Source organism: Symphalangus syndactylus, chromosome 19 (genome assembly GCF_028878055.3).
Source record: "Symphalangus syndactylus isolate Jambi chromosome 19, NHGRI_mSymSyn1-v2.1_pri, whole genome shotgun sequence".
Lineage (NCBI taxonomy): Eukaryota > Metazoa > Chordata > Mammalia > Primates > Hylobatidae > Symphalangus > Symphalangus syndactylus.
Window position 1 is genome coordinate 76,208,638 of NC_072434.2, and position 25,442 is coordinate 76,234,079.

A 25,442-nucleotide genomic window follows, 5' to 3' on the forward strand; every position below is an offset into this window, starting at 1 on the left:
CTAAAAAATTAGTCTATTTTTATCTAAAAAACAAGGGCTAATTAGGAAATTAGCTCTTGTGTTAATCTTCAGCATTGTTCTCAGAAGAGTATAAGCTTGTATATCTGCTTCCTCTTACTTTAAGTAAAAACTTAAAAATTGGGAGATGGGCTATACATTAAGACAAAAATACCATAGGAAGAGAATATGAACAAAATGTCATTTATTTAGTTTGATTCCATTGTCTTAGCTTCTCTTCCTGTTTACAGGAGAATTTACAATTCTGTAAGTTAAAGGCAGAGATCATAGCCAATGGTGACTTTGAGCATTGCCCATTTGTGTTTGCAGGTCTAAGTGTTGGCATTTTTCATGAGTTCTAAGGGTGCATGCAGTGAGTCAAGTGACACCTACTTGAGATTTTAGTTTTGTGCACAGATGCAAAAGTTTATTGGCATCTGATGTACTTCCCTCTCATTCACAGCATAAAATGTGATTTCACGGTGATGCCTTTTCTCCTTGGCGTTGCATCTGGGTGCACGCTCGGCTCTTTCTTAGGTCTTGGTAGGATTTCTTGGAACCCCTGCAGCTCTGGAGGTAGTAGCACAGTGGCATGAACATTCCTTCCTAACTGCCACGTCATGGTGTGTTTCTCTCCGGGAATGGGACCACGCTGCTTTGCCTTCCCTGCCCATGAGGACATCAGTCTGTCCTGTAAGGATCACGTGGAATGTTGTCATGGTGCATTATTCAGGTGCATTATTCATGATAAACTCTGACAGCTTCAAGGTTAGATGTGCTGCTGAATACAAAACACCAAGCCAAGCCAAAAGAATTTTTTTTCTCTCCTCTACCTCCTCTCCCTAAATGGTTCTTAGTTGACACTTGTACATGATTTCCTACTAGCTGAGCTGTAGCAGGAAGTTGTGCCAACAGTGGACACATCTTACTCACGTTTTATGCCTCTGCCTATGAGAATCTGTAAGAGACACAAGCTTTTCATGTAGAGTCTGATTGATGCAGCGGAATGTGGTTCAGGAAGTCTCTTTTGCACTTAGAAGACTGATTTTGAAGCTGCTCTCATAGGTTTTCTGTGCTTCTTCTGCCCTCTTAAGAGTGGCTAAGAGGCTGCCTGGGATCCCAGGTAGGTCTTGGCCCTAAGACCTCAGCTGCTCCATAGAAGGTGGTCAGACAGGATGTGGCTTCGATCATCTGGAGCCTCACACCTGTAATCCTAGCACTTTGAAAGGCTAAGGCAGGAGAATTGCTTGAGCCCAGGAGTTTGAGACCAGCCTCAGCAACACTGTGAGGTCCCATCTCTACAAAAAAATGACAAAAACAATTAGCCAAGCACAATGTCATGCACTTGTGTTCCCAGCTACTCGGAAGGTGGAGGTGGGAACACTGTTTTAGCCTGGGGGGCCGAGGCTGCAGTGAGCTATGATTGTGCCACTGCACTGCACTCCTGCCTGGGTACAGAGCAAGACCCTGTCTCAAAAACAAACAAACAAACAAACAAACAAACAAACAAACAAACAAGCAACTCAATAGAAATGAAAGGGATGTGCTAATGATGAGATGCAAACCCCCAAATTGACATGTACCTTCCTATTACAACAATTTTAGGTCCAAACTCTCTCTGTATTTGGTGCAAATGGTTGATTTACCCTTAACAGGAAGGATGTCTTAGTCTGCTTGGACTGCCATGGCAAAGTACTAGAGATTGTGTGGCTTAAACAATAGAAACTTATTGTCCCACTGTTCTGGAGGTTGGAATTCTATGTCAAGTTGTCAGTAGGGTTGGTCTCTTCTGAGGCCTGTCTCTTTGGCTTGCAGACAGCTATTTTCTCCTTGTGTCTTCACACAGTCTTCCCTCTGTATGCATTGGTGCCTTAATCTCTTTTTATAAGGACACCAGTCATATTGGAATAGGATGCATCCTTGTGACTTCATTGAAACTGAATGGACCTCTTTAAAGATCCTGTCTCCAAATACAATTAAATTCTGAGGTCCTGGGGGTTAGAACTCCAACATATGAATGTTGCAGGGGGACATAATTTAGCCCAAAACAGGAAGCCTAAAGGGCTCAGGACAGAGCTAAATACTAAACACATTCAGGTATTTCCACAAAATTTGAATAATTTAGTTTGACTATCTGTGGTCATTGTGGTAATATGTAGACATTTGATTGAAACTTTTTTTTTAAAAAAGCAGACTTGTTGACACAAGTAAGTTGATTCTTCCCACAAGTGAACTTAGGTGTTTTTCACATTTTGTTTAATCGCAGAGCCTGGCTCTTAGGCCAGTATATCATGGTATCCCTTCACACAAACAACCATCTACTGAGTATCTTCCAGATTTACCATGCCATGGGGGACAAACTATGCATAAAAAAAAAAACCCACCCTCAAGGAGTATACAGCCTAGTTGGAATAAAATATAAATAGTACAAATATGTGAAACTTCAGCTACCATTAGAATTGATTTTTTTTTTTTTTAGAATTGATGTTTATTTTTGTGTGAGGGCATATTTCTTTTCTGTTTTTTTTTTTTTTTTTTTTTTTTTGACGGAGTCTCGCTCTGTTGCCCAGGCTGGAGTGCAGTGGTGTGATCTTGGCTCACGGCAAGCTCCACCTACTGAGTTCATGCCATTCTCCTGCCTCAGCCTCCCAAGTAGCTGGGAGTACAGGCACACGCCACCATGCCCGGCTAATTATTTTTTTGTATTTTTAGTAAGAGATGGGGTTTCACCGTGTTAGCCAGGATGGTCTCAATCTCCTGACCTCGTGATCCGCCCGACTCGGCCTCCCAAAGTGCTGGGATTACAGGCGTGAGCCACCACGCCCGGCCATGAGGACATATTTCAATAGGCAGAGACACAAATTAACCTAATACCAGCTGAAAAGAAGACTTATTATTTCATGTGACCAGAGGTGGCAAGAGTGATCAGAACGAACAGGTCCTTCACTTTTTTCTCTGTATTGTGGCTTATTCTTTCAAACCCCTTGTTTTAGTTATCTATTGCTGCATGTGGTAGACTGAATGATACCCACCTCTCCCCAAAGATATCCACATCTTACTCCTTGGAACCTATAAATGTTACCATATTTGGAAAAGGGGCCCTGCAGATGTGATTGAATTAGAGACCTTGATGAGGACATCATCCCAGATTATCTGAGGTGGGTCCTATATGACATCAGATCGTGTCTGAGAGAGGCAGAGGGAGATTGGACCAAATGAAGAGGAGTTGGTGATGTGACCACAGAGGCAAAGATTGGAGTGGTGGCTCCAAGCTAAGGAATTCCAGCAGACACTGGAAGAATGTTGGGAGGGAATACAGTTCATCAGTACCTTGATTTTAGCTCAGTAAAACTGATTTCAAACTTCTGGCTTCTGAAACTGTGAGAGAATAAATTTATGTTGTTTTAAGCCTTTAAATTTGTGGTAATTAGTTACAGCAGCCACATCCAACTTATATACGGCATAACCACCACAAAACTTAAAACAGTGTCAAAGAGTTATGTTAGCAAAATGGTAGAGTTTGCAGCTCCAACTTTGTTTCTCCACAGAAACATCAAAAAACAAACAGAAACCATTAGAACCAACATGGTCAGAACTCTGGAAAATAGGCAAAAGTTTACAGCAACCAAGCAAACACTGAATAAAGAAAAGGCCACTTGAAAATGGTAGGAAACTTTGTTGCATTTTTATTTGCTCTTGTCCCAGCCTTCTCTCTAGCAAGACAGTTCTCTTGATGATGATGGCCTTCATTCCCAGTGTAGGACCCTGGTCCCTGATTACAGAGGGACTAGAGAAGACCTTACTTATTGTGGATGTCTGTTCTAACTGTCTGGGGGCTACCTTAAGGACTGACATAGGCATGTATCTGTTTAGCCTAACTCAGAACATAGGCTGGAAAAATGGCAGGCATTGCTTGCAAATGCTCAAAGTGAACTAACAAACTGCAAAAACCTGGGGCAAAAGATTACTGGTTGAGGTGTACAATAGACCATCTAAAGTCCAGGTGCAAAAGCTGGGAGAGATTCTGTGGGAAATTAGGACATTCAAAAGCACCATGTATACAGGAAAATATAGAAAGCCATGCATATACTTGGGGCAAGATGCATGCTCAGGAAAGAGGAGAGAAGACCCTAAGCTTTCACTTCAGGCTGATCCTTGAGTTAGGTGTAAGGTTGAGTAAGTATTGTAGGAGTTCCCCAGAGCCAATCTGCAAAGACTGGGAAAGGAAGTTTGGAAAAGTATCTAAAAATGGACTATGATAGCCATCAAAAATAAAAAGACAGCAAACCCTGGGGAAGGGTGAGAGTCTGATAGCCAGAGTTTACATTATAATATTTAAGGGCCCAATGTTCAACAAAATATCACAAGGCATACAAAGAAATTAGAACACATGGCCCATTCAAAGAGGCAAAACAAGTGGACAGAAACTATCCTTGAGAAAGCCCAGACATCAAATTTATTAGACAAATACTTTAAAATGATTGTCTTAATGATGTCCAAAGAACTAAAAGAAAACATGGACAAAGAACTAAAGGAAACTAGAAAAACAATGTATGAACAAAATGAGAAGTAAAGTGATAGAAATTATGAAAACTGATCAAACAGAAATTCTGAAGCTGGAAACTGAAAACTGAAATGAAGAATTTACTAGAGGGTTTGACAGAAGATTTGAGCAGGTGGAAGAAAGAATCAGTGGACTTGAAGATACTACAACGGAAATTATTGAGTTTAAAGAGCAGAAAGCAAAAGGAATGAAGAGAAGTAAAGAGAACTGAAGGAACCTCTAGGACATCATGAAGCAAATATATATATATATACACACATATACACACACATATATATACATATACACACACATATATATATGAGTTTCAAAAGGAGGAGAGAGAAAGGGCCAGAAAGAATATCTGAAGAAATAATGGCTGACGATCACTTTCTAAATTTGCTGAAAGACATGAATCTACAAATTCAAGAGCTTGATGGACTATAAATGCAAAGAGATTATATGGAAACACATTATAATTAAACTGTCAAAAGCCAAAGACATAAAGAATCTTGAAAGTAGCAAGAAAGAAACAATTTGCCACATACAAGGGATCCTCAATAAATTAACAGCAATTTTCTCATCAGTAATCGTAGAGGCCAGAAGGCAATCGGATGACATGTTTAAAGTGTGGAAAGAGGGGGCAAGGGAAGGCAGAGCATTAGGACAAATACCTAATGCATGTGGGGCTTAAAACCTAGATGATGGGTTGATAGGTGCAGCAAACCACCATGGCACATGTATACCTATATAACAAACCTGCACATTCTGCACATGTATCCCAGAACTTAAAGTAAAATAAAAAAAAGTAAAGTGTGGAAAAAAATTGTCAATCAATAATTCTATACCCAGGAAAATTGTTCTTCAAAAATGGAGGGGGAAATTAAGACATTCTCAGATTTTAAAAAAAGCTGAGGAAGTTTATTAGCACTAGACCTGCTCTTCAAGAAATACTAGAGGGAGTCCTACAGGTTGAAATGAAAGGACACTAGACAGCAGCTTATATGAAGAAATATAAGATCTCAGTAAAGGTAAATATATTGACAAATATAAAAGCCAGCATTGTTGTATTTTTGATTTATAGCTTCACTTTTTTTTTGTGATTTAAAAGACAACTACAGAAAATTTATTATTTGTGAGGTCATAAATCTATGTTACTGGGCACACAGGGTAAAAAGATGGAATTTGTGACAATAATAATGTGAGGGAGGGTGGAACTATGTAACAGCAAAGATTTTATATGCTATTGAAGTTAAGTTGGTATCAGTTTAAATTAGATTGTTATAACTTTAAGAATGTAAATGTAATCCCCATGGCAAACACAAATAAAATATGCACAAAAGGAAATCAGAAGGGAAATAAAATGGCTTAATACTAAAAAAATCAACTAAACACAAAACAAGGCAGTAATGGAGGAAATGAGGGACAAAAAATATATACAATATGTGGAAAATAAATAAAACAGCAGAACTAAGTCCTTCTCTGTCGGTAATTACTTTATTGTTATTAATTATTTTTTAAAAGCCAAGTCTGGGTGTAGTGGCTCACGCCTGTAATCCCAGCACTTTGGGAGGCCGAGGCAGGCGGATCCCCTGAGGCCAGGAGTTCGAGACCAGCCTTGCCAACATGGTGAAACCCCGTCTCTACAAAAATACAAAAATTAGCCAGGTGTAGTGGTGGGTGCCTGTACTCGGGAGGCTGAGGCAGGAGAATCGCTTGAACCTGGGAGGCAGAGGTTGCAGTGAGCTGAGATCGTGCCACTGCACTCCAGCCTGGGCAACAGAGCAAGACTCTGTCTCCAAAAAAAAAAAAAAGAAAAAGAGAGAGAGAGACAAGAGTCTCAGTCTGTTACCCAGGCTGGAGTGCAGTGGCATGTTCATAGCTCACTGTAGCCTTAAACTCCTGGGCTCAAGCAATCCTCTCACCTAAGCATCCCAAGTAGCTGGGACTACAGATGCACACCACTGTGCCTGGCTTTTTTTTTTTTTTCCTGTAAGTTACTGGGATAGGTGGTTTTTGGTTACCTGAGTAAGTTCTTTAGTGGTGATTTGTGAGATTTTGGTGGACCCATCACCCGAGCAGTATACACTGCACCATATTTGTAGTCTTTTATCCCTCACCCACCTCTCACTCTTCTGCTCAAGTCCCCAAAGTCCATTGTATCATTCTTATGCCTTTGCATCCTCATAGCTTAGCTATCAGTGAGAACATATGATGTTTGGTTTTCCTTTTCTGAGTTACTTCACTTGGAATAATAGTCTCCAATCTCATCCAGATCGCTACAAATGCTGTTAATTCATTCCTTTTTATGGCTGCTTAGTATTCCATTGTGTGTGTGTGTGTGTTTGTGTGTGTGTGTGTGTGTATGAGTTTCTTTATCCACTCACTGATTGATGGGCATTTGGGTTGGTTCCATGATTTTGCTATTGTGAATTGTGCCACTATAAACATGTATGTGCAAATATCTTTTTCGAATAATGACTTCTTTTCCTTTGGGTAGATACCCAGTAGTGGAATTGCTGGATCAAATGGTAGTTCTACTTTTATTTCTTTAAGGAATTGCCACACTGTTTTCCATAGTGGCTTTACTAGTTTACACTCCCACCAGCAGTGTAGAAGTGTTCCCTGTTTACTGCATCCATGCCAACATCTACTGTTTTTTTTTTAAATTTTTTGATTAGGGCCATTCTTGCAGGAGTAAGGTGGTATCACACTGTGGTTTTGATTCGCATATCTCTGATCATTAGTGATGTTGAACATTTTTTCCTATGTTTCTTGGTCATTTATATATCTTCTTTTGAGACTTGTCTATTCATGTCCTTAGCTCACTTTTTGATGGGATTTTTTTTTTTTCTTACTGATTTGTTTGAGTTTGTTGTAGATTCCGGGTATTAGTCCTTTGTCAGATGCATAGATTATGAAGATTTTTTCCCACTCTGTGGGTTCTGTTTATTCTGCTGACTGTTCCTTTTGCCATGCAAAAGCTCTTTAGTTTAATTAGGTCCCAGCTATTCATCTTTGTTTTTATTGCATTTGCTTTTGGGTTCTTGGTCATGAAATCCTTGCCTAACCATTGTCTAGATGGGTTTTTCCAATATTATCTTCTAAAATTTTTATAGTTTCAAGTCTTAGGTTTAAGTCCTTAATCCATCTTGAGTTGATTTTTGTATAAGGTAAGAGATGAGGATCCAGTTTCAGTCCCCTACATGTGGCTAGCCAATTATCCCAGCACCCTTTGTTGAATAGAGTGCCCTTCCCCACTTTATGTTTTTTTTTACTTTGTCGAAGATCAGTTGGCTGTAAGCATTGGGGTTTATTTCTGGTTTCTTTATTCTGTTCCATTGGTCTATGTGCCTATTTTTATACCAGTACCATGTTGTTTTTGGGGACTATGGCTTTATAGTATATTTTGAAATCATGTAATGTGATGCCTCCAGATTTGTTCTTTTTCCTTAGTCTTGCTTTGGCTATGTGGGCTCTTCCGTATGGAACATAGGAAGTTTAGAATTGTTTTTTTGAATTCTTTGAAGAATGATGTGGTATTTTTATGGGGATTGGGTTGAATTTGTAGATTGCTTTGGGCAGTATGGTCATTTTCACAATATTAATTCTTCCCATCCATGAGCGTGGGATGTGTTTCCACTTGTTTGTGTAATCTATGATTTCTTTCAGCAGTGTTTTGTAGTTTTCCTTGTAGAGGTCTTTTGATTCCTTGGTTAGGCTAGATAAAATGATAGAATAGGATTTTTTATCCTGACTCAAGAAGAAATAGAAAATCTTGAAATAAAGAAATGGTGTGAATAATTATCTAAACTGACTCAAGAAGAAATAGAAAATCTTGAAATAAAGAGATGGTGTGAATAATCAAAAATCTTTGATAAAGAGAAGTCCATGATCAGGTGGCTTCACTGGTTAATCCTAGCAAGAATTTATGAATAATTTAAACCAATTTTTCTCCAGCTTTTCTGAAATGTAGAAGAGAGGGGAAGACTTCATAACTCATTCTGAGGCCAACATTATCCTGATATCAAAGCAGATGCAGACATCACAAGAAAGAAAATTACAGACCAGTATCCCTTATGAATACAGCTGCAAAAATCCTCAACAAAATACTAGCAACTGAATCCAACAGCACATTAAAAGGATTATACACCACAACCAAGTGGAATTTATGACCACGTAGAATTTATTCTAGGAATTCAAGGGTGCTCCAACATAAAATGACATGACATTAATAGAATGAAGGAAACAAACACACACACACACACACACCCACACATACATGCTCATCTCAGTTGATGCAGAAAAGATATTTGACAGAATCCAACACCTTTTCATGGTAAAAAATTTGCTAAAACTAGGAATAATATGGGGCTTCGTCAACATGATAAAAAACATTTATGAAAATTGATAGCTAACTTCGAACTTCTCAAGATCAGGAACAAGATGAGATGCCTGCTTTCACTGTTGTTATTCAACATTGCACTGCAATTTATAGTCAGAGTAAAATAGATAAAAGGCATCATAATGGAAAGGAACAAGTAAAATTATCTCTATTTGCAGTTGACATTATCCTATTTGTAGAAAATCTTAAAGAATCCACAAGAAAGCTGCTAGAGCTAATGAACAAATTCTATAAACTTGTAGGTGTGAAAGTCAGTCATGTTTTTATCTACCTGGAATGAACAATCCCAAATGGAAAAGAAGAAATAATTCTATTTATAATAGCATTTTAAAATAATAAAATACTTGGAAATAAACATAACCAAAGAAGTGAAAGACTTTTACTTTAAAACATGTAAAATAGATTTTACCTTGAAACATGTAAATAGAGTTTATATTGAAAAATGTAAAATAGCCCAGAAATACACCCATATATCTGTGGCCAATTGATTTTTAACAAGGGGTGCCATGTTCATTCAATGGGGGAGAATAGTTCTTTCAACAGATGGTGCTGGGGCAACTGGATTTTCACATCCAAAGAATAAAGTTGGACTCCTGTCTCACAACTTACACAAAGTTTAACTCCAAATTTTGCAATGATTATGGACAAAAGTTTGGTGGTTCTTCAAAAAGCTAAACATAGAATCACCGTATGATTCAGCAATTCTACTCACAGGTATGTATAAAACAGAGACAGAGAGAAAGAGAGAGATAGAGATGGGGGAGAGAGACAGAAAGAGAGAAGAGAGAGAGACAGAGAGAGGAGAGAGAGAGAGATAGGAGAGAGAAAGAGACAGAGAGACAGACAGAGAAGAGAGACAGAAAAAGAGAGAGAGGGATTGAGAGAGAGAGAAAGATATAGGGAGAGAGACAGAGAGAGAGACAGAAAGAGATGGAGGAGTCTCTCTCACACACGCACGCACACACAGTATGCTGGAGGAAGCTCTATCATCTTTTATGAATCTATCTTAAGAAATTATGCTGTTACTTCCACCACATGGATTCATTTGAAACAAGTCATCAAAGTTGTCCCATCTTCAAGGGGAGAAGAATTAGACCATTTTTTTGATGGAAGAATGTCAAAGAACTTGTGGGCATATTTTAAAATGATCACACCACTTTATTCCATGTGGCCATTGAAGACTTTTGAATTAACAACACCACTACTAGAGAAGAAAAAGAGACTTCCCCTCTTAGATCCAGTATGAAAACCTTCAGCAAAGGATTGGGTTACATGCTGACTCCTTGGACCAATGACTATAACCAAAGGGATGAGGTACTGTAATTAGCCAAGCCTGGTTACCTGTCTGTCTCTGTGATGATGTGGGTACATCTGTTAGGAGAAGATGGAGGAACTGGTGCAGTGCAGATAAAAATAGTAGCTAGTATGCTTATTGCCTAGTGAAACATGCACACACGAAGCAATTAGGAATGATTGAGAGCAGCATATGAATTTAAAAATGAGGGATGTTAAAAATACCTAAAGAAGATTAAAATGAAAACACTCCTTACAGAGTTCATTCATTTGGTCAATACAGTCATTTCCATCCCAAAACCTGGTCTTACATGTTAGCTTGAAGGTGCCTCTTGCAACAGATTTTCCAGAGACTTTTGTCTGATCTTTACCGGGGAGCAAAGTAACCTTTGATTGTCTCTGACTGTGGCTTTTTCCGGGAGCTTTATGTGCTGGGCTCAGGAAAAGTTCAACCCATCAATAGGTTATCACATATATATACTCTGGGACTGATTGGACCACATTTTCTCACTGAATTGACTGATTGATGAATTCAGTTGGCAGAATTAACTCTTCTATGTCTACATGAAGTGCCATTTAGAAATAATCAACTCTTAATCAGCCTGGGATAGTCAGTACTAAAAGCACCTTCATGAGCTGTGAAAAATTTAATGCATTTATTTACATATTTAGTTTTAAATTTTAGTATATTGTTAGTTGAGGTATAGTTTCCAAGCAAAGAGCCGTGAAATGTTTAGTAACTGTCTCTGTACCTCTGGATGAGGACAGCTCAGCCGGGAATGGAGGGGGACTGGGTGAGGAGACCAGAATGTCAGTGTGGCCACGCAGCACACTTTTGTTTTGTCTTCTGTCCTTGAGTGCTGGCTTGTTCCTGGATAAACTAGGCATAATAATACCTATCCTGCTGTGTGGGTGGAAGGTTAAATGTGATAATGATGTGCGTGAGATGCCTGCACAGTGCCTGGAGGTATTGAAGAGTTATTTGCTCCCTTTTCTTTTTCTACCTACCACTTACCCCCTACCCCCGGGTGCTACATGTTAGAAAACACTGTGTAAAGTGTGGATGCTTCTGAAAAATCTCCCTGCCAGCAGTTAGTGCCAATAGCATGCAGAAAATAAGATGGAATGATTTGGCTTCTTTTCTATTTGGCAATAAGAAGCTTATTTGCACATAGCCTGATTTCTTTCAATCTGCAAAAAAAAAAAAAAATTGGAAATGAAGTAAAGCAATATATATTAAAACATGCAAATTATAATGAAGCATTTAAAGCTTGACTACTCTTCACATCTTTGTATGGCAAACTGTTTTTTTTTTTATCTGCAGTCTAAATTTCATGACCTTGAATCTCGTTTTCTGCCTGATGCTTTGTTGCATGACATTGGATGACATTGAGAAAATGAAATTGAAACCCTGCTTGGGCTTTGAAAGAACTGGCAATCCTGCTTTTGAGAGTGGAAGGAAAAAAAATGGAAAGGGGAAGGAGGAAAATGGGACATACATGGAATACTAAAGACAAGACTGAAGAAAGAGAGATTGAAAGCTTTCTGTCTTCTGATTATGTTTCTGTGGGTCTCTGCTGTTTTGTGGCCTTCACCCTCATGGGCAGAGAAAGCTAAGGTGCAATTCTCAGGTAACCATTTAATCTTTCCATTTAAATGGTCATTTACAAACATGGAGTCCATTTCCTTTGCATAATGGCAATGAGATGATGCCTGTGCTCCTTCGTGGAACTCCTTGCTCTGGGTGATGGACTGGACAGCTAATTTGTTTTTATAAACTGTCCGGGCACTTCATTAAATCTTGCATCCTGTCTAATAAAAAATCAACATCAAATCCACTACCAACATGTTCTGGATGGCAGAGAGGCACGCCAGAAGAAAATCTGGAGTGGCGGTTCCTTCCAGATTTAGCAAGCTCTGCAGCTTGTCTTTGGCTGTTCTCTCATCCTGTTGCTTGGCCCAGTTCCTATTCCTAAGTCAACGAGGGCTTCAAAGCATGGTGTGAATGCATCAGCGGCTCTAGAGGTCCTGTCTTTGGGAGAGGAATTGTGGCCCATTAAAAAAAAGTTCTCTAGGGAAATTTGAGTAAGTTTCCTGCAAGTCTTGGAAATAAAAACCTTTATGGTATATAAATATTTGAAGTTTTATCAAGGTCTTCAGTTGGAGGAAGGCAGGCCCTTGGCAGGACCAAAGGGCATCTCACGAGTGGGTAGAAAGTTATAGGATGGATTGTTCTTTTCTGCTTTGGTGTTGGTAGTGGTAGCTGGGGGTCTCTAGGCTGATTGTGTATGATCTGGAGTCTGGAGCCTTGCTACAGTTTGAACTGGTCAGAAAAGCCAAGGCCTGCCTCCCTCTACTGACTCTGTCTCACTGAGCCATAGGCGTGGGGTCCTGCATTGGCCATTTCAGTTTTGCTTATCGATGAGGAAAGGTAGATCAAGTGGGTCAAGGTGGCAAGGATCATGTATTCAGAGTAGGTACTGAGTGGAGTTGGAAAATAAGCAGCCGTGAAGAAGAGCGATCACTCCAGCAATCTTCTCATTGCCGAAAGTCTCCAGGTCCCATAGACTGAGCACCATTCAATAATTCTATGTGTTGTATGAACGCATCAGACAATTCCATGACCTCCTTACTTCATTTGCCTGCTTGTCATAGCATGAGAATTGCTTTCATTGTCCATTTGTTTCTTGACAGTCAAATCTCTTCATTAATAAGAAAAAGACTTGAATTCATGGCACCATTTTATTTTCCAATACTATTGTATAGAATGTCCAAACTAAGATCTAAAGACTATCTTTTTCCCACCATCCCTCTAGAAGTTCCTGATGTTTGTTATATCTCAGCCCAGCTCCTCTTGCCATATCCCCTATTACAATGAATGGCAAGTCAAGCAAAAAAAAGCCTGGGGGTCATTGTCGACTTTCAGCTCTCCCGGGACATGAGCCACTACACCTTTTCGATTTTATCTCCTAAATATCTCTTCCTTCTGTCCTTTGATCTCGTAAGTTTTGTCTGGACACACTCACTCGCCTCTTAATGGGTCCTTGGTTTCTATTTTCATCCCCCTCCAAATCATCTTTCGATCATCCTTCAATCCCTCTCCAATCATCCTTCATGTGTAACCAGTCTTCTTTCTAAAACTCATTTACGATTGCTTTTCTACTTCATCTCTCTTTGTGACTAACGTCACTATCAGGACAAATGTTACATATGGCCTGACATAAACAGCTTCTTGCCCTGGCCCTTGCTTAGTTTTCTAACTTCATTTTTTTTTTTGCCATTCCTTCCCCACTTCAAGCAAGTTTCTCTTTTTTTTTTTTTTGAGTTGGAGTTTTGCTCTTGTTGCCCAGGCTGGAGTGCAATGGTGCAATCTCGGCTCACTGTAACCTCTGTCTCCTGAGTTCAAGCAATTATCCTACCTCAGCCTCCCGAGCAGCTGGGATTACAGGCATGTGCCACCACACCCGGCTAATTTTGTATTTTTAGTAGAGATGGGGTTTCTCCATGTTGGCCAGGCTGGTCTTGAACTACTGACCTCAGGTCATCCGCCCGCCTCAGCTTCCCAAAGTGCTGGGATTACAGGCGTGAGCCACTGTGCCCGGCCGCAACTTTCTCTTTAGTCCCTCAGTAGTTCCCGCAGGCGTACTGCCTTGTCCACTGTTTAGTACCTCTGCCTGCAGTTACCACCTCCTTCTCCTACTAGGTCATCCAGACTTGGTTTCTGGTTGGTCATGGTGTGGCTCATGTCACAATCCTAGCTTTTTAGAAGGCTGACGTGGAAGGACTTGAGGCCAGGAGTTGTAGACCAGCCTGGGCAAATAGCAGGACCCCATGTCTATAAAAAATTAGCCAGACATGGTTCTGTGCGTGTGTAGTCTCAGCTATGTGGGAGGCTGAGGCTGGAGGATTGTTTAAGCCCAGGAGGTCGAGGCTGCAGTGAGCTATGATCACATTACTGCACTCCAGCCTGGGTGACAGAGCAAGACCCTGTCTCCAAAAAACAAAAAAGACTTGGTTTCTGTGCCTCTTCTTTTGAGTGCTCGGTATATTCTCTATCCTCATACATATTGTGTTTTAGTATAGCTATTGGCTGTCCTCTTGGCTAAACTGTAAGCCTCCTGGGGAAAGAAAGAGACCCTACTCATTTTTACTTTTTATCCCCAGCACTTAGCATAGTGCCTGCTCAAAGTAGCCTCTCAAGAAGTGGTTGTTGGATGAACAAGTGAATTCATCTTATTATCACTTATCATTGTTACATTATTAATAGCTGATAACTCTACTAACAATAGAATTATAAAGTATTAGCGCTTTTCGGGTCAACTTCATTAAAAACCTGACTGCAAAGTTTAATTCTGCCATTTGCTAGCTGTATAAGCTTGGACAAATTATTCTTTCTAAGCTTTATTTTTTCTATCTATAAAATGGGATAATAGGGTTGTTTGGAGAATTAAATGAGATGGTGCATGCTAAATATTTGGGTTATATATCATTCAGAATGAATGTTTGTTAAATTATACTGACCGGTAAAATATTTAGATATTTTAGATATGCTAGAGATAGGCTTTTTAATCTCTTTGTGTTTTTTTGTTCAAACTTATTTGCGAACTGATTATTTTCTTAGATAATCATTTTCTTAGATAACCTTAGTGCATGTAATTCGATGCCTGTTGAGAGTAGAGAGAAACCAAAAAGCTCACAGCAGAGGGACTTTTTCATATGTCACAGTAGACAAACAAAGTTATTTTCCGTCACAGCCATGTATTGCGCGGAATGACCTTTAGTAGCTGATGACAGCGATGTAGCAGAAGGGACAGTTTTCCACTTGACCTTTATACAATGTGCCAGCTTGTCTCCTAACACAAAATAAGTTGCAATTGACAGGCTTGATAGAACACTAACCTGACAGGAGACAGACACTGAAGCAGCCCCTGTTGGCTACAGAGCTTGGCAACTTCCATATACCCAACGGTGCCTTAGAGATGACTACTCCCTAAGTCATGGCCAGAACATTTAGTGTAATTAGTTCCTCTGGGAGTTTATTGTGAGGTGAGATTTGCTCATAATGAATTTTCATTGCCAAGGACTTGGTTACTCGCATGTACCCCACTATAGTCTTTTGACTTTTCTGTCTTTGTAAGCTCTCTTCCTCTCCTCTTTGCTCTTTGCTTTTACCACAGGATGTTTTCTTCTTTTCTCTTTTTAATTTTTTTTTAAGACAGGGTCTCACCTTGTTGTCCAGCTGGGGTGCAGTGGCATGATCATAGCTCACTGCTGCCTCAAATTCCTGGGCTTAGGCGATCCTCCTGCCTCAGCCTCTCAAGTAGCTGAGATTACAGGTGCATGCCACCACACTTGGCTAATTTTAAAAATTTTTTGTAAAGACAGGGTCTCACTGTATTGCACAGGCTGGTCTTGAATGCCTGGCCTCAAGCGATCCTCCCACTTTGGCCTCTCAAAGTGCTGGGATTACAGGTGTGAGCCACCGCAGTCGGCCTCTTCTCAGCTTTTCTAATGCTTCATTTTTGCCGTTCCCTAAACTTGGCTACTTTTAGTTTTCTACCATTGGGTGATTTTTTTTCCCTTGGGGCTTTTCTGCATGAGGGCTAAAATGTGAAGTTCGTAAGTTTGTTCCTTCTCCCAGATAGTCACAGGGCAGAAGTGGTTCTAAGCAGCAGGTAGGAAGTGTGTTGTCGTTTCGTTTACAGGTTTGTTGGAGGAAGTTGCTACCAGTCACCTCACGTTGCATACCTAGTTCTGACGTTGACTGCATTGATAACCACAGGTAATTTACTTTACCTCTGCAGGAAGTCACTGGAAGGGTTACATTTTCATTTGGGGCGAACAGCACCTGTGGATATGGATCATGAAAATTGACAATGGAAAATGGGCATGCCATTCTGGAACTTTTCCCAGCTTTTTTCCAGAGCCAGGTCTGTCCTGATGTGAGAAATGACGTCCTCATTTGCCAGATGAGTACAATAACATTAGCTCTACCTACCTCGCTGGGCTGGTGAGAGAAACAGAGGAAATAATACATATAAGAAGTGTGCTGATTGAAAGGAGCTATGTCAACATATTAATTCAGGCTGTCCCTGGTTGGAGTATTGTGGATAATGTTATCTGCTTTTTATTCTTTTCCACACTACAGATGGGCAAAAAAAGAAAAAAAGTTTTTAGGAAAGAAAAAATTAGAAGAAAATATTTAAAAATATTCTCTGGAAAGTTAGAATTCTAATAAAATCCCTAGTACCACAGTTGAGGATTTGGCTTCATGCTCCAAGTAAGTAAATCTGGCTGAGATTAATATTTGATGCATATTTATGAAATCAGATATATCAAAACTGTATCAAAAGATATAAATCTTTTATTTTTCTTAAAGACCTTATACAATGAAATGTTCATTGATATCATATGGACTTGGGGCAGCAACAAAAACTTGGCAACCTGGGGTTGCTGATATTTATAGCTGTTCAACATTTTTGGATCCATGTATTCTCTTCAGAACACCAGAAGGCTGTGCTTTTCAAACTGTGTTCTGAGGAGCCTCAGAGATGCCTTAGGGAAGGCTGAAAGGGAAGCTTCATCCAGAGTCCTTCGATTTCTATCTGTTATTAGTCCAGTAAGATTTCATCTCAAAAAGGGCTCTGTTGCTAAAAAAAAAAAAAAAAGAAAAAAAGAAAAACAAACAATGAAAAAAAAATCAAGAAGTAAACAGAAATTCTTGAAAAGCAGTGCCTTGGCTGGGCGCGGTGGCTCACGCCTGGAATCCCAGCACTTTGGGAGGCCGAGGTGGGAGGATCACGAGGTCAGGAGATCGAGACAATCCTGGCTAACATGGTGAAACCCAGTCTCTACTAAAAATACAAAAGATTAGCCGGGCGTGGTGGCAGGCACCTGTAATCCCGGCTACTTGGGAGGCTGAGGCAGGAGAATGGCATGAACCTGGGAGGCAGAGCTTGCAGTGAGCCAAGATCACGCCACTGCACTCCAGCCTGGCGACACAGCAAGACTCCATCTCGAAAAAAAAAAAAAAGCACCGCCTTAAGGACTTTCAAAAATGATATCTCCAATATTTGGAAACTATTGTTGAGAGAAAGGAAGAGATTCCTCCCAAATCCGGGCTTCTTTTTCGTGTTTGATAGAAGCTTGACTTTTGAGTAAAAAACACAGTATGCTAGAGGTGCTTAACCTGGAATGACCATGGTATTTGATACAAATGGGGTTCTGTAGAATGCGGACAGCTCTGCCTGGACTGCTCTATGAAATAGATCTTTCTACTTATCCACACTGGAACAAGTGTCTCTAGCATAAACATTGCAGTCCTTCAAACACTGTTAGTCCCAGTCAAGGATGTTATTCTGTGTCCATTCCATTCAGAGGTATTCATTTTCTTCTTGGCAGCTGGAACCAATTGCTTTGGATCCACCACGGAAGCCTCAACATCCTGAACCAAACTCCTATTAATGAAACTTCCCAAATTTAAACAAAGCAAGACAAATAGATATCCACACAGCGTAGATCATGACTTCTTTAGACATCATGAAAAGAAAAAGAGGACCCATGTGGAAGAGTATGCTTATTTACGATCAGGGTAGCATCATGTTCCTCTCCCTTTTTAACATTATTTCAGGGTAGCAGCTGTTTGGATGCTGGCCATGGGCTTGAAAAAAACCAAGGGGGCATTTCTGCCCACTGTACCATTTCTCCCACATGTTTCCCAGTCCCCTGTCATGGCATGAAAAAACCGCTATTCTGTGTTGGGTCAATTAGATTTTTGTAGGGGGGAAAAAACCACCCAAAAGCAAATGGAAAAATATGCTATGATTAATGTCAGTTATGGGAATTAAACTTCGGGGGCCTTTAGGACCATTATGAAGGAATCATTTTCCCCTTGGTGGCAATATGTACTACAGTTGTCCCTTGATATCCATGGGGGATTAATTCCAGGACACCTGTAGATACAAAAATCCATGTGTACTCAAGTCTTGTTTTCAGTGGATATGAAAAGTCAGCCCGCCATATCTGCAGGTTTTACACTTGGCGAATGCTGTATTTTTGATCCATGTTGGATTAAGGATCTGGAACCCCCTGATACAGACTGTATTTATTGAAAAAAGGTCTGCCTATGAGTGGACTCACATGTTAAAACCTGTGTTGTTCAGGGGTCAACCGTAACTGCAGGCAGAGCATCTGGGCAGGAAGCTCCTGCAGGAAGACCTGCAAACTCAGGTCTGTAGAATGGCGATGATCTTCTTCCCTTGCTTCCAGAATTGTTGCTGTGAGATCAGGTGCGCTGGCTATGACCTTACTCTTTGTACAGAACTTATTTCTGGTCCGGTTTAAGTGAACGTTATTCTTTCTGTGCAATCCCGTGATTACATCAAAGGTTAAATTTCATACAGCATGTCTGCTATATCAGACTTCTCTGATGGCCTATCCAGAGCAAACATTTTAAAATATTGGTCCTATTCTGTCTTATAACAGTCTGCTCTGGTGATTTTTGTCTCATCAATTGGATTATGACACTGTCAGCCACTGTTAGTGTTATTCTCAAATTCAGCCTTCCATTCATCTCTCCTTCCCTTACCTGGCAGACAGATTTCTGCAGCCACTGGGGCTGTTGGGGTGAGGAAAGGCAAGAACTGATGTTTCATTCTCTCCCTCCCTTCTTCCTCCCTCTTTTTTGTTGGTTGTGGGGTGGGCTACATCTGCTTACCCAAACAACTGGGAGCATTTGGTGGCAAGTTTACTGTGCCCAGTGCCGATGTCTGGACAATTAATTCCCTAGGTCAGTGGCTTTCACAGTTTGTGATGGTGACTCCAGGAAGGAAACTCACCATGACCCTGTATATACATAGAACAAAAATGCAGCCCACTCTGATATTATGTTTGTTCTATTCTAGTTCATTAAAAGCGAATGTTGGTCTTCATCCTTTAAGTGGATATTGTCACCTGCTAATGGATTGGACCAGTATTTTGAACAATTGCCTTGGTACTTCATTTGGCTTTGCATGCTCAATTGGCATATCCTCCGTGTGGGGAAGGGGGCAGGGCTGCTTCCCTGGGCTGTCTCCTGGGATACCCAGCGGCCCTGCCTGCCTGCATGTGTCCTTGGGGACCTAGAAGTGCTTCCTGGTTTCTCATGAAACAGCAGGGCTCTAGAAGAGCCTTTTCTCTTATCCTGACTCTTCCACCCTGATTTCTTCCTGAGGACTTCTTACTATGTTTGAAGATGGCAGTGAAGTGGCCTGTGGGTTCTAGAACCCTGCAAACACAGCCCCAAGTGTGATACAAGTTCACCCTTCTTGTAGACATCCCCAGACTTCAAGGTGATTGTCTTGAAGCCCTTCACCCAGGAGAGGGAACCAGCGTGCAAGTACAATAACCGCTGTGCTGCAGGAGAGGGGAGGGAAAGAATTGTCACAGCCTTGAGCCTAGCTCTTCCCCCAAAGGCAGTCTCTCTTTTCTTCTTCCTTCCTTTGGTCATCTGTGTATAGACACAGGGGCAAACTTTTCCTGGAATTCCTAATCTTAGCAATCTTCAGTAGGAGACCTGGCTTCAGAGTCTGTCCTTAAACAGTGACGTGCCCCGTGTCTTTTATTCTTAACTGTGGCCTATCTCCACTCAAATTTTGGCATTTGGCGTTTGGTTGTCAATGGTTATTTTACATTCTCAAGTGTCATTTGGTTAGGGTAGTTGTCAGGGTGGTTCTGAGAGCCAAGTGTCTAGCATAGCTTTGTTGTTACAAATGAAAAGGCCATTTCCCATTTAACTAGGTACTGTTGGCTTTCTCTACAGGATTTGGTCCACATCCATTAGTGCCCTTTGTTGTCCATGTCACTATAGGAGAGATTCCGCAGGACCTACAGGGTCACTGTCTGTTTCCAGGATCAGTGAGTCACTCCCTCATGCCCTGTTATGGCTTTGTGTGACCACAGAGAGGGTCACAGTGGTGTGGAAGCAGGGAGGGGGAGTCAGCCCTCGCTGTGCATCCACAGTGATGTCCCCAGTGATCGGGCTTCGTGGGGATGCTCGAGTCCTTCTTGATGATCAGCTCTAGTGATTCTCATGTTCTGCGCCCATAGAATACATCCTGGATTAATGGTGGTTGAGGTAGGAAACTGGCAAGACTTATTTTGTGTTCACAAGCCTCCTGATCCAAACAGGATCTGGTCCAGACAGGGTCAAGTGAAGAAACTGTCGGAAACCAGCAGATGGCGACAAAAGCCATCCTAGCTGCCCTCATTGCTCATTAGCATAAGACATCCCACCAGCCCCATGACAGTTTACAAATACCATGGCCACAACCCAGAATTTACTGCCCCTTTTCTAGAAAGTTCTAAATAACCCACCCCTCAATTTGCATTAGCTCACCCCTTAATTTGCATGTAATTGAAAGTGGGAATAAACACAGTTCCAAGAGCCCATATGTTGCTGACTCTGTGCATGCTGCCTATGAGTTAGCCCTGCTCTGCAAGGAGCAGTACCCTTCATTAAGATGATTGCTGTCTAACACCACCAGGTCGCCCTTGAATTCTTTCCTGGTTGAAGTCAAGAACCTTCCTGGGATAAGCCCCAGTTTGGGGGCTTGCCTCTCCCGCATTGTTGGTATTTTCCGTTTGCTGAGAAAAGTTCAGTTAGTGCTGCCTGAGCTGGCTGAAGGCCCTACTGGGCTGGGTCCATACGCCCAAGAGGGTGACACTGGCTGATCTTGGGGGTGGTGTCTTTGAGGGAATGAGACTGGTCCTACGAGTGCTGGAGAAACTGTATACTGAAATGGTGTAGCCTAGCATTGTTAGGGAGCGGCAGATAGGAGCAAGAAGCTGAAAGCAGGGAGCAGACAGGAAGGAGCACATTCCCTTTCCTCCTCCAGCCTTGCAGTCTCTTTGGAGCTGACAGCAAAGTCAGAAACATGGTTGGCCTACAGAGGTCCAGCCTCAGCATCACAAAACAGAAGATAAAAAGATATGTTTAGAGGGGAGAGACAATAGCTAAATCACAGGCATAGCCCCAAAATAACATTTTGCTTTTCCATGTTATGAACCAAGTGAGAGACAACATGAAGGCATGAAGAAGATGGAAATCTCAATATCAGCATTGTTCCTGATAACATAACATTACAGAAAGTGGCTTGGGTATGTGGCAACAATGGGCTTCCTAATACCAAACCCCAGAACAAGAATTGCCCATGCAGCTGTGGGCAGTGATGAGCTGCAGGCACATTTTTTTTTTTTTGAGGCCTGGCCTTGTAAACCTGAGTTTCTGGAGGAGCAGAGCAAATGAGTGCTGCCCAAGGTCACCTGGCCTCCACCAAGGAGGGAGAGAGGAAGCACTGAGTTACACATGCTCAGTCTTACCTCCCAGTTTATCAATGGGGAAATTCACTCTATCTCCTTGGACAGGTGAAAACAGTGGGGCAACAGGGAAAGCCCCTCCTCATGGATACCTAAGGGCAGGGAAGATGGGCTGTGTTCCCTCCCTACATAATGTAGAAGACAATATTCTCAAAAGCAGTTGACACAACAGGGGCCAGTTCTTATAAATTGATAGTATCACTCCAGAATGCGTTTGGGCAAAGGCAGTTTTATAAGTGGCCACATGATCTGGTTCCATGGCATGCTGCTTAACTGCTCTGTCTTAATTCAGGAAGTGGTTTTAGAATATCAAGAGAAGAGAGATGGTTGGACTGCACCATCTTTCTAGAAATATCATATCCATAATCACATCCATGATCTCTCTCTTAGCCTATGATGGACAGATAAGGGTCTGCAGTGAGATTTTACCCTCCCCTGCAATAATCTGGGGTGTAACTATTCAGGATTATTCATTAAGAGAGGGCTCTCAAGCTAATAGAATCAACCTCGGAATAAGGCTGGCATAGTAATGCAGTCAGTACTTGGTAATTAGCAATATTCTAATTCTTTTCTTAAAACACCAGCTCATCCATGCCTGGTCCTGCTTGTCTTCAGGTGTCTGCAAGATGATAAAGTGGATGAACTCATAGCAAATGATTATCCGTGGAATACTCAGAAACTCTCTATCATCTCTCGTGTTATAGTTTGCTTTTTCTCTATTTTTCATGGACGCCTGTGCTTCTCAGTCTAATTTTGCATTGCACACTTATAATGGATTCTTATTTTCTGTTACTGATATTTTTGCTATTGCATAAGATAGAATTTCGTATATCAACATGTCCCAGTATTCCTCAGAGGGCTTAATGACTTCCAAGTTTTTCAGAATCACTGATTCCTGGGGCCCTAAAGGGAGACTGCTGCATGTCCTACATGTGTGAATGGAGGACAGAGAGTGAGTTAGGACAGGGGGCAGGGATGGACATTTTACATTTTGAAGAAGTAAACCCTGGGCAAGACTGGCCATTAATTCCTCCTCTATGTGACCGTCCTCTAGGTGTTGGGACTCACTAAATATAGGCTGAGTTTCAGAGAGACGCCCCTCGAGTAGAATTAAATCTAAATCAAGAAGCAATTGAATCCATGACAGCGATCTCTTGGAATCATTTTTACTTTTGTAACAACTCTTCTACTTGTATTTTTCAAAACTCTTCACAGGCATTCTTTTCTCACCATTTTACAATAATCTGGTGGCACGAGTTGGTCTAGTGTTATTTTTCATATGTGAGATGAGTAAACTGGCTCTTAAAGGGGTTAAATAGGGCCTGGTGTGGTGGTGGGTCATGCCTTGCAATCTCAGCGCTTTGGAAGGCTGAGGTGGGAGGATCGCCTGAGCTCAGGAGTTCGAGGCTGCAGTGAGCTATGATTGTACCACCACACTCCAGCCTGGGTGACAGAGTAAGACTCTGTCTAAAAAAAAAAGGTCGGGGGGCAGGGGGGTGGTAAGAAAAAACCCTACAATTATAAGATGGTTTAGGATGAATCCAGGACTAAAATCTGGGTCTCCTGACTCTTAAGCAGATAAATCAGTTTTAAAACTTGATTTTTTCTTTCGTATACTAGAAGATTTCATACAAAGAGGGAGGAATCATGCTGCATCCCCTTACAGTGTTTACCTGATCATTTTATTCATCTTTAGAGGTTTATCTTTCAGATCACATTTTGTGCAATCTATGAGGTTAATCTTTAAGATGCTAGCTTAAAGCATTATAAAGCCAAGATTTGTTTTTTAAAGTGTCTAAAGAGAATGTCTCTTGTTAAAGTGAGACTGTCTTCTCACTCATTTTACAAATCTGAACTGCTTTTTACAGCACACAGTGCGGTAGGTGCTGGGGAGGCAGCCGCCAACAAGGCACAATCGCCCGCTGTCTTCAGGGGCCTCTGGCTTAGTCCTCATGCTCCTGGATAGCACCTACCAGGAATTCCCATCTGGGTCCAGGAGTTAGGCTTTAATACCTAGTAAGAGTCGTTGAGCTGCCAACTATTATTTTTGTAGCTCAGAGGTCTTGGAGCTCTATCCTTGGAGTTATACACTTAACCAGTGAAGAGCCTAATGGCCAAGGATGTAACTGCTTGACATGTGAAACCACATGGTGAACTTAGTTTGTTCTACCAAGGACCTGAGGTCTTTCTTCCATCTGCATTCTGTTACTATTGCATTTTTGCTCTGGAAAATGTTCCCATTTAACCAAATTTTATTTCTGAAATCTGCATGGCATCTGAGGAGTTTGAGAAGGTACTTCTAAAATGTGTCCTGCAGAGCCTTCTACAGTGTATCTTTCAGCTTCTCCTTAGTATTTATAGAGGCATATATATATATTTATTATACTTTAAGTTTTAGGGTACATATGCACAACGTGCAGGTTTGTTACATATGTATACATGTGTCATGTTGGTGTGCTGCACCCATTAACTCGTCATTTAACATTAGGTATATCTCCTCATGCTGTCCCTCCCCCCTCCCCCTACCCCACAGTAGGCCCTGGTGTGTGATGTTCCCCTTCCTGTCCATGAGGTCTCACTGTTCAATTCCCACCTATGGGTGAGAACCTGCGGTGTTTGGTTTTTTGTCCTTGCGATAGTTTGCTGAGAATGATGGTTTCCAGCTTCATCCATGTCCCTACAAAGGACATGAACTCATCCTTTCTTTATGGCTGCATAGTATTCCATGGTGTATATGTGCCACATTTTCTTAATCCAGTCTATCATTGTTGGACATTTGGGTTGGTTCCAAGTCTTTGCTATTGTGAATAGTGCTGCAATAAACATACGTGTGCATGTGTCTTTCTAGCAGCATGTTTTATAATCCTTTGGGTATATACCCAGTAATGGGATGGCTGGGTCAAATGGTATTTCTACTTCTAGATCCCTGAGGAATCGTATAGAGGTATATTTGAGTCCAGTACAGACACAGGTTCACAGTGTGCTAGAAGCATTGCTCTTTATTAGTTATTCTTATCACTGGCTGCTGTTTTGTGATTTCTCTCTATTAACATTGCCTTTGAATTGAAGGTCACTGTTTTATTTGTATTGCTGCTCTTCAGCCAAAAGAAAATAGCTTAATTCTGCTTTGTTCCAAGAAACTAATATTCTAGCATGCTTTATGCCTTCTGATTGGATTTCATCCAAATTGGAATAGCTCAGGCTAGTGGAAATATTTTATTTAATCCTCTAGGGTTTTTTTTTTTTTTTTTTTTTTGACTAGCTGTTGTATCTTCATACCTTTACGTCACTCAAAGAATTTAAGCTGTTACTGCTGCCATGTCATTAGCCAGAGACCAATTTTGTACAACCCCCTTGGCTTTGGGCCTAACACTGGTGTGTTCCATTTGTCCATTCCAGAAAGGGATATACACATCAATGTGGTTTGAATTATATTTTAAAAAATAATGATGATGGTGATTGCTCAATAGTGCTCCTCTAATACTCTGAATTCTATTATAGATGAATGAGCTGAAAAATATTCTATAAAAAAAAATTATGTCTTAAAAGATTATAGGCTGCAGCGATTACCACTAAAAGGGTGAGAGAGCCTGTGGTTTTTGAGCACTGACGAGCAGATACGTCCAGCTAATTTTTTGTGAAAACACCAGCAGAGCAAATTACTCATGAAAAATCTATTCACAGGAATGAATTAAATGCCATGTCCAGTTTAATAGTGAATACTGACTGCAACCAAAAACCAATAGAGAGAAATAATGAATGGCATTTGAATTCGTTCATTTGTATGATTCCAAAAATAGCCTCAGTGCCAATAGTGTTTCCAGTGTCCAAAACCCACTGTAGACATGG

At 40.9% G+C, this 25,442-nt stretch overlaps 1 protein-coding gene across 13 annotated transcripts in view; it reads left to right on the top strand.

Moving 5' to 3' along the window:
• The window catches only part of DISC1 (DISC1 scaffold protein), a 431,012-nt gene that overhangs the window by 94,148 nt on the left and 311,422 nt on the right, over nucleotides 1-25,442 (top strand). For 2 of the 13 annotated variants that reach the window (XM_055234483.1, XM_055234484.1), the window contains one exon: nucleotides 17,640-19,174. The exons of 10 other annotated variants lie outside the window; for them this stretch is intronic. In XM_055234483.1, the coding sequence (XP_055090458.1) occupies nucleotides 17,640-17,686 (47 nt within the window). In that variant the 3' untranslated portion in view covers nucleotides 17,687-19,174. Of the gene's footprint in view, nucleotides 1-16,042; nucleotides 16,169-17,639; nucleotides 19,175-25,442 lie in introns of those variants that run through there. One more of the 13 variants, XM_055234482.1, reaches the window with a different exon arrangement.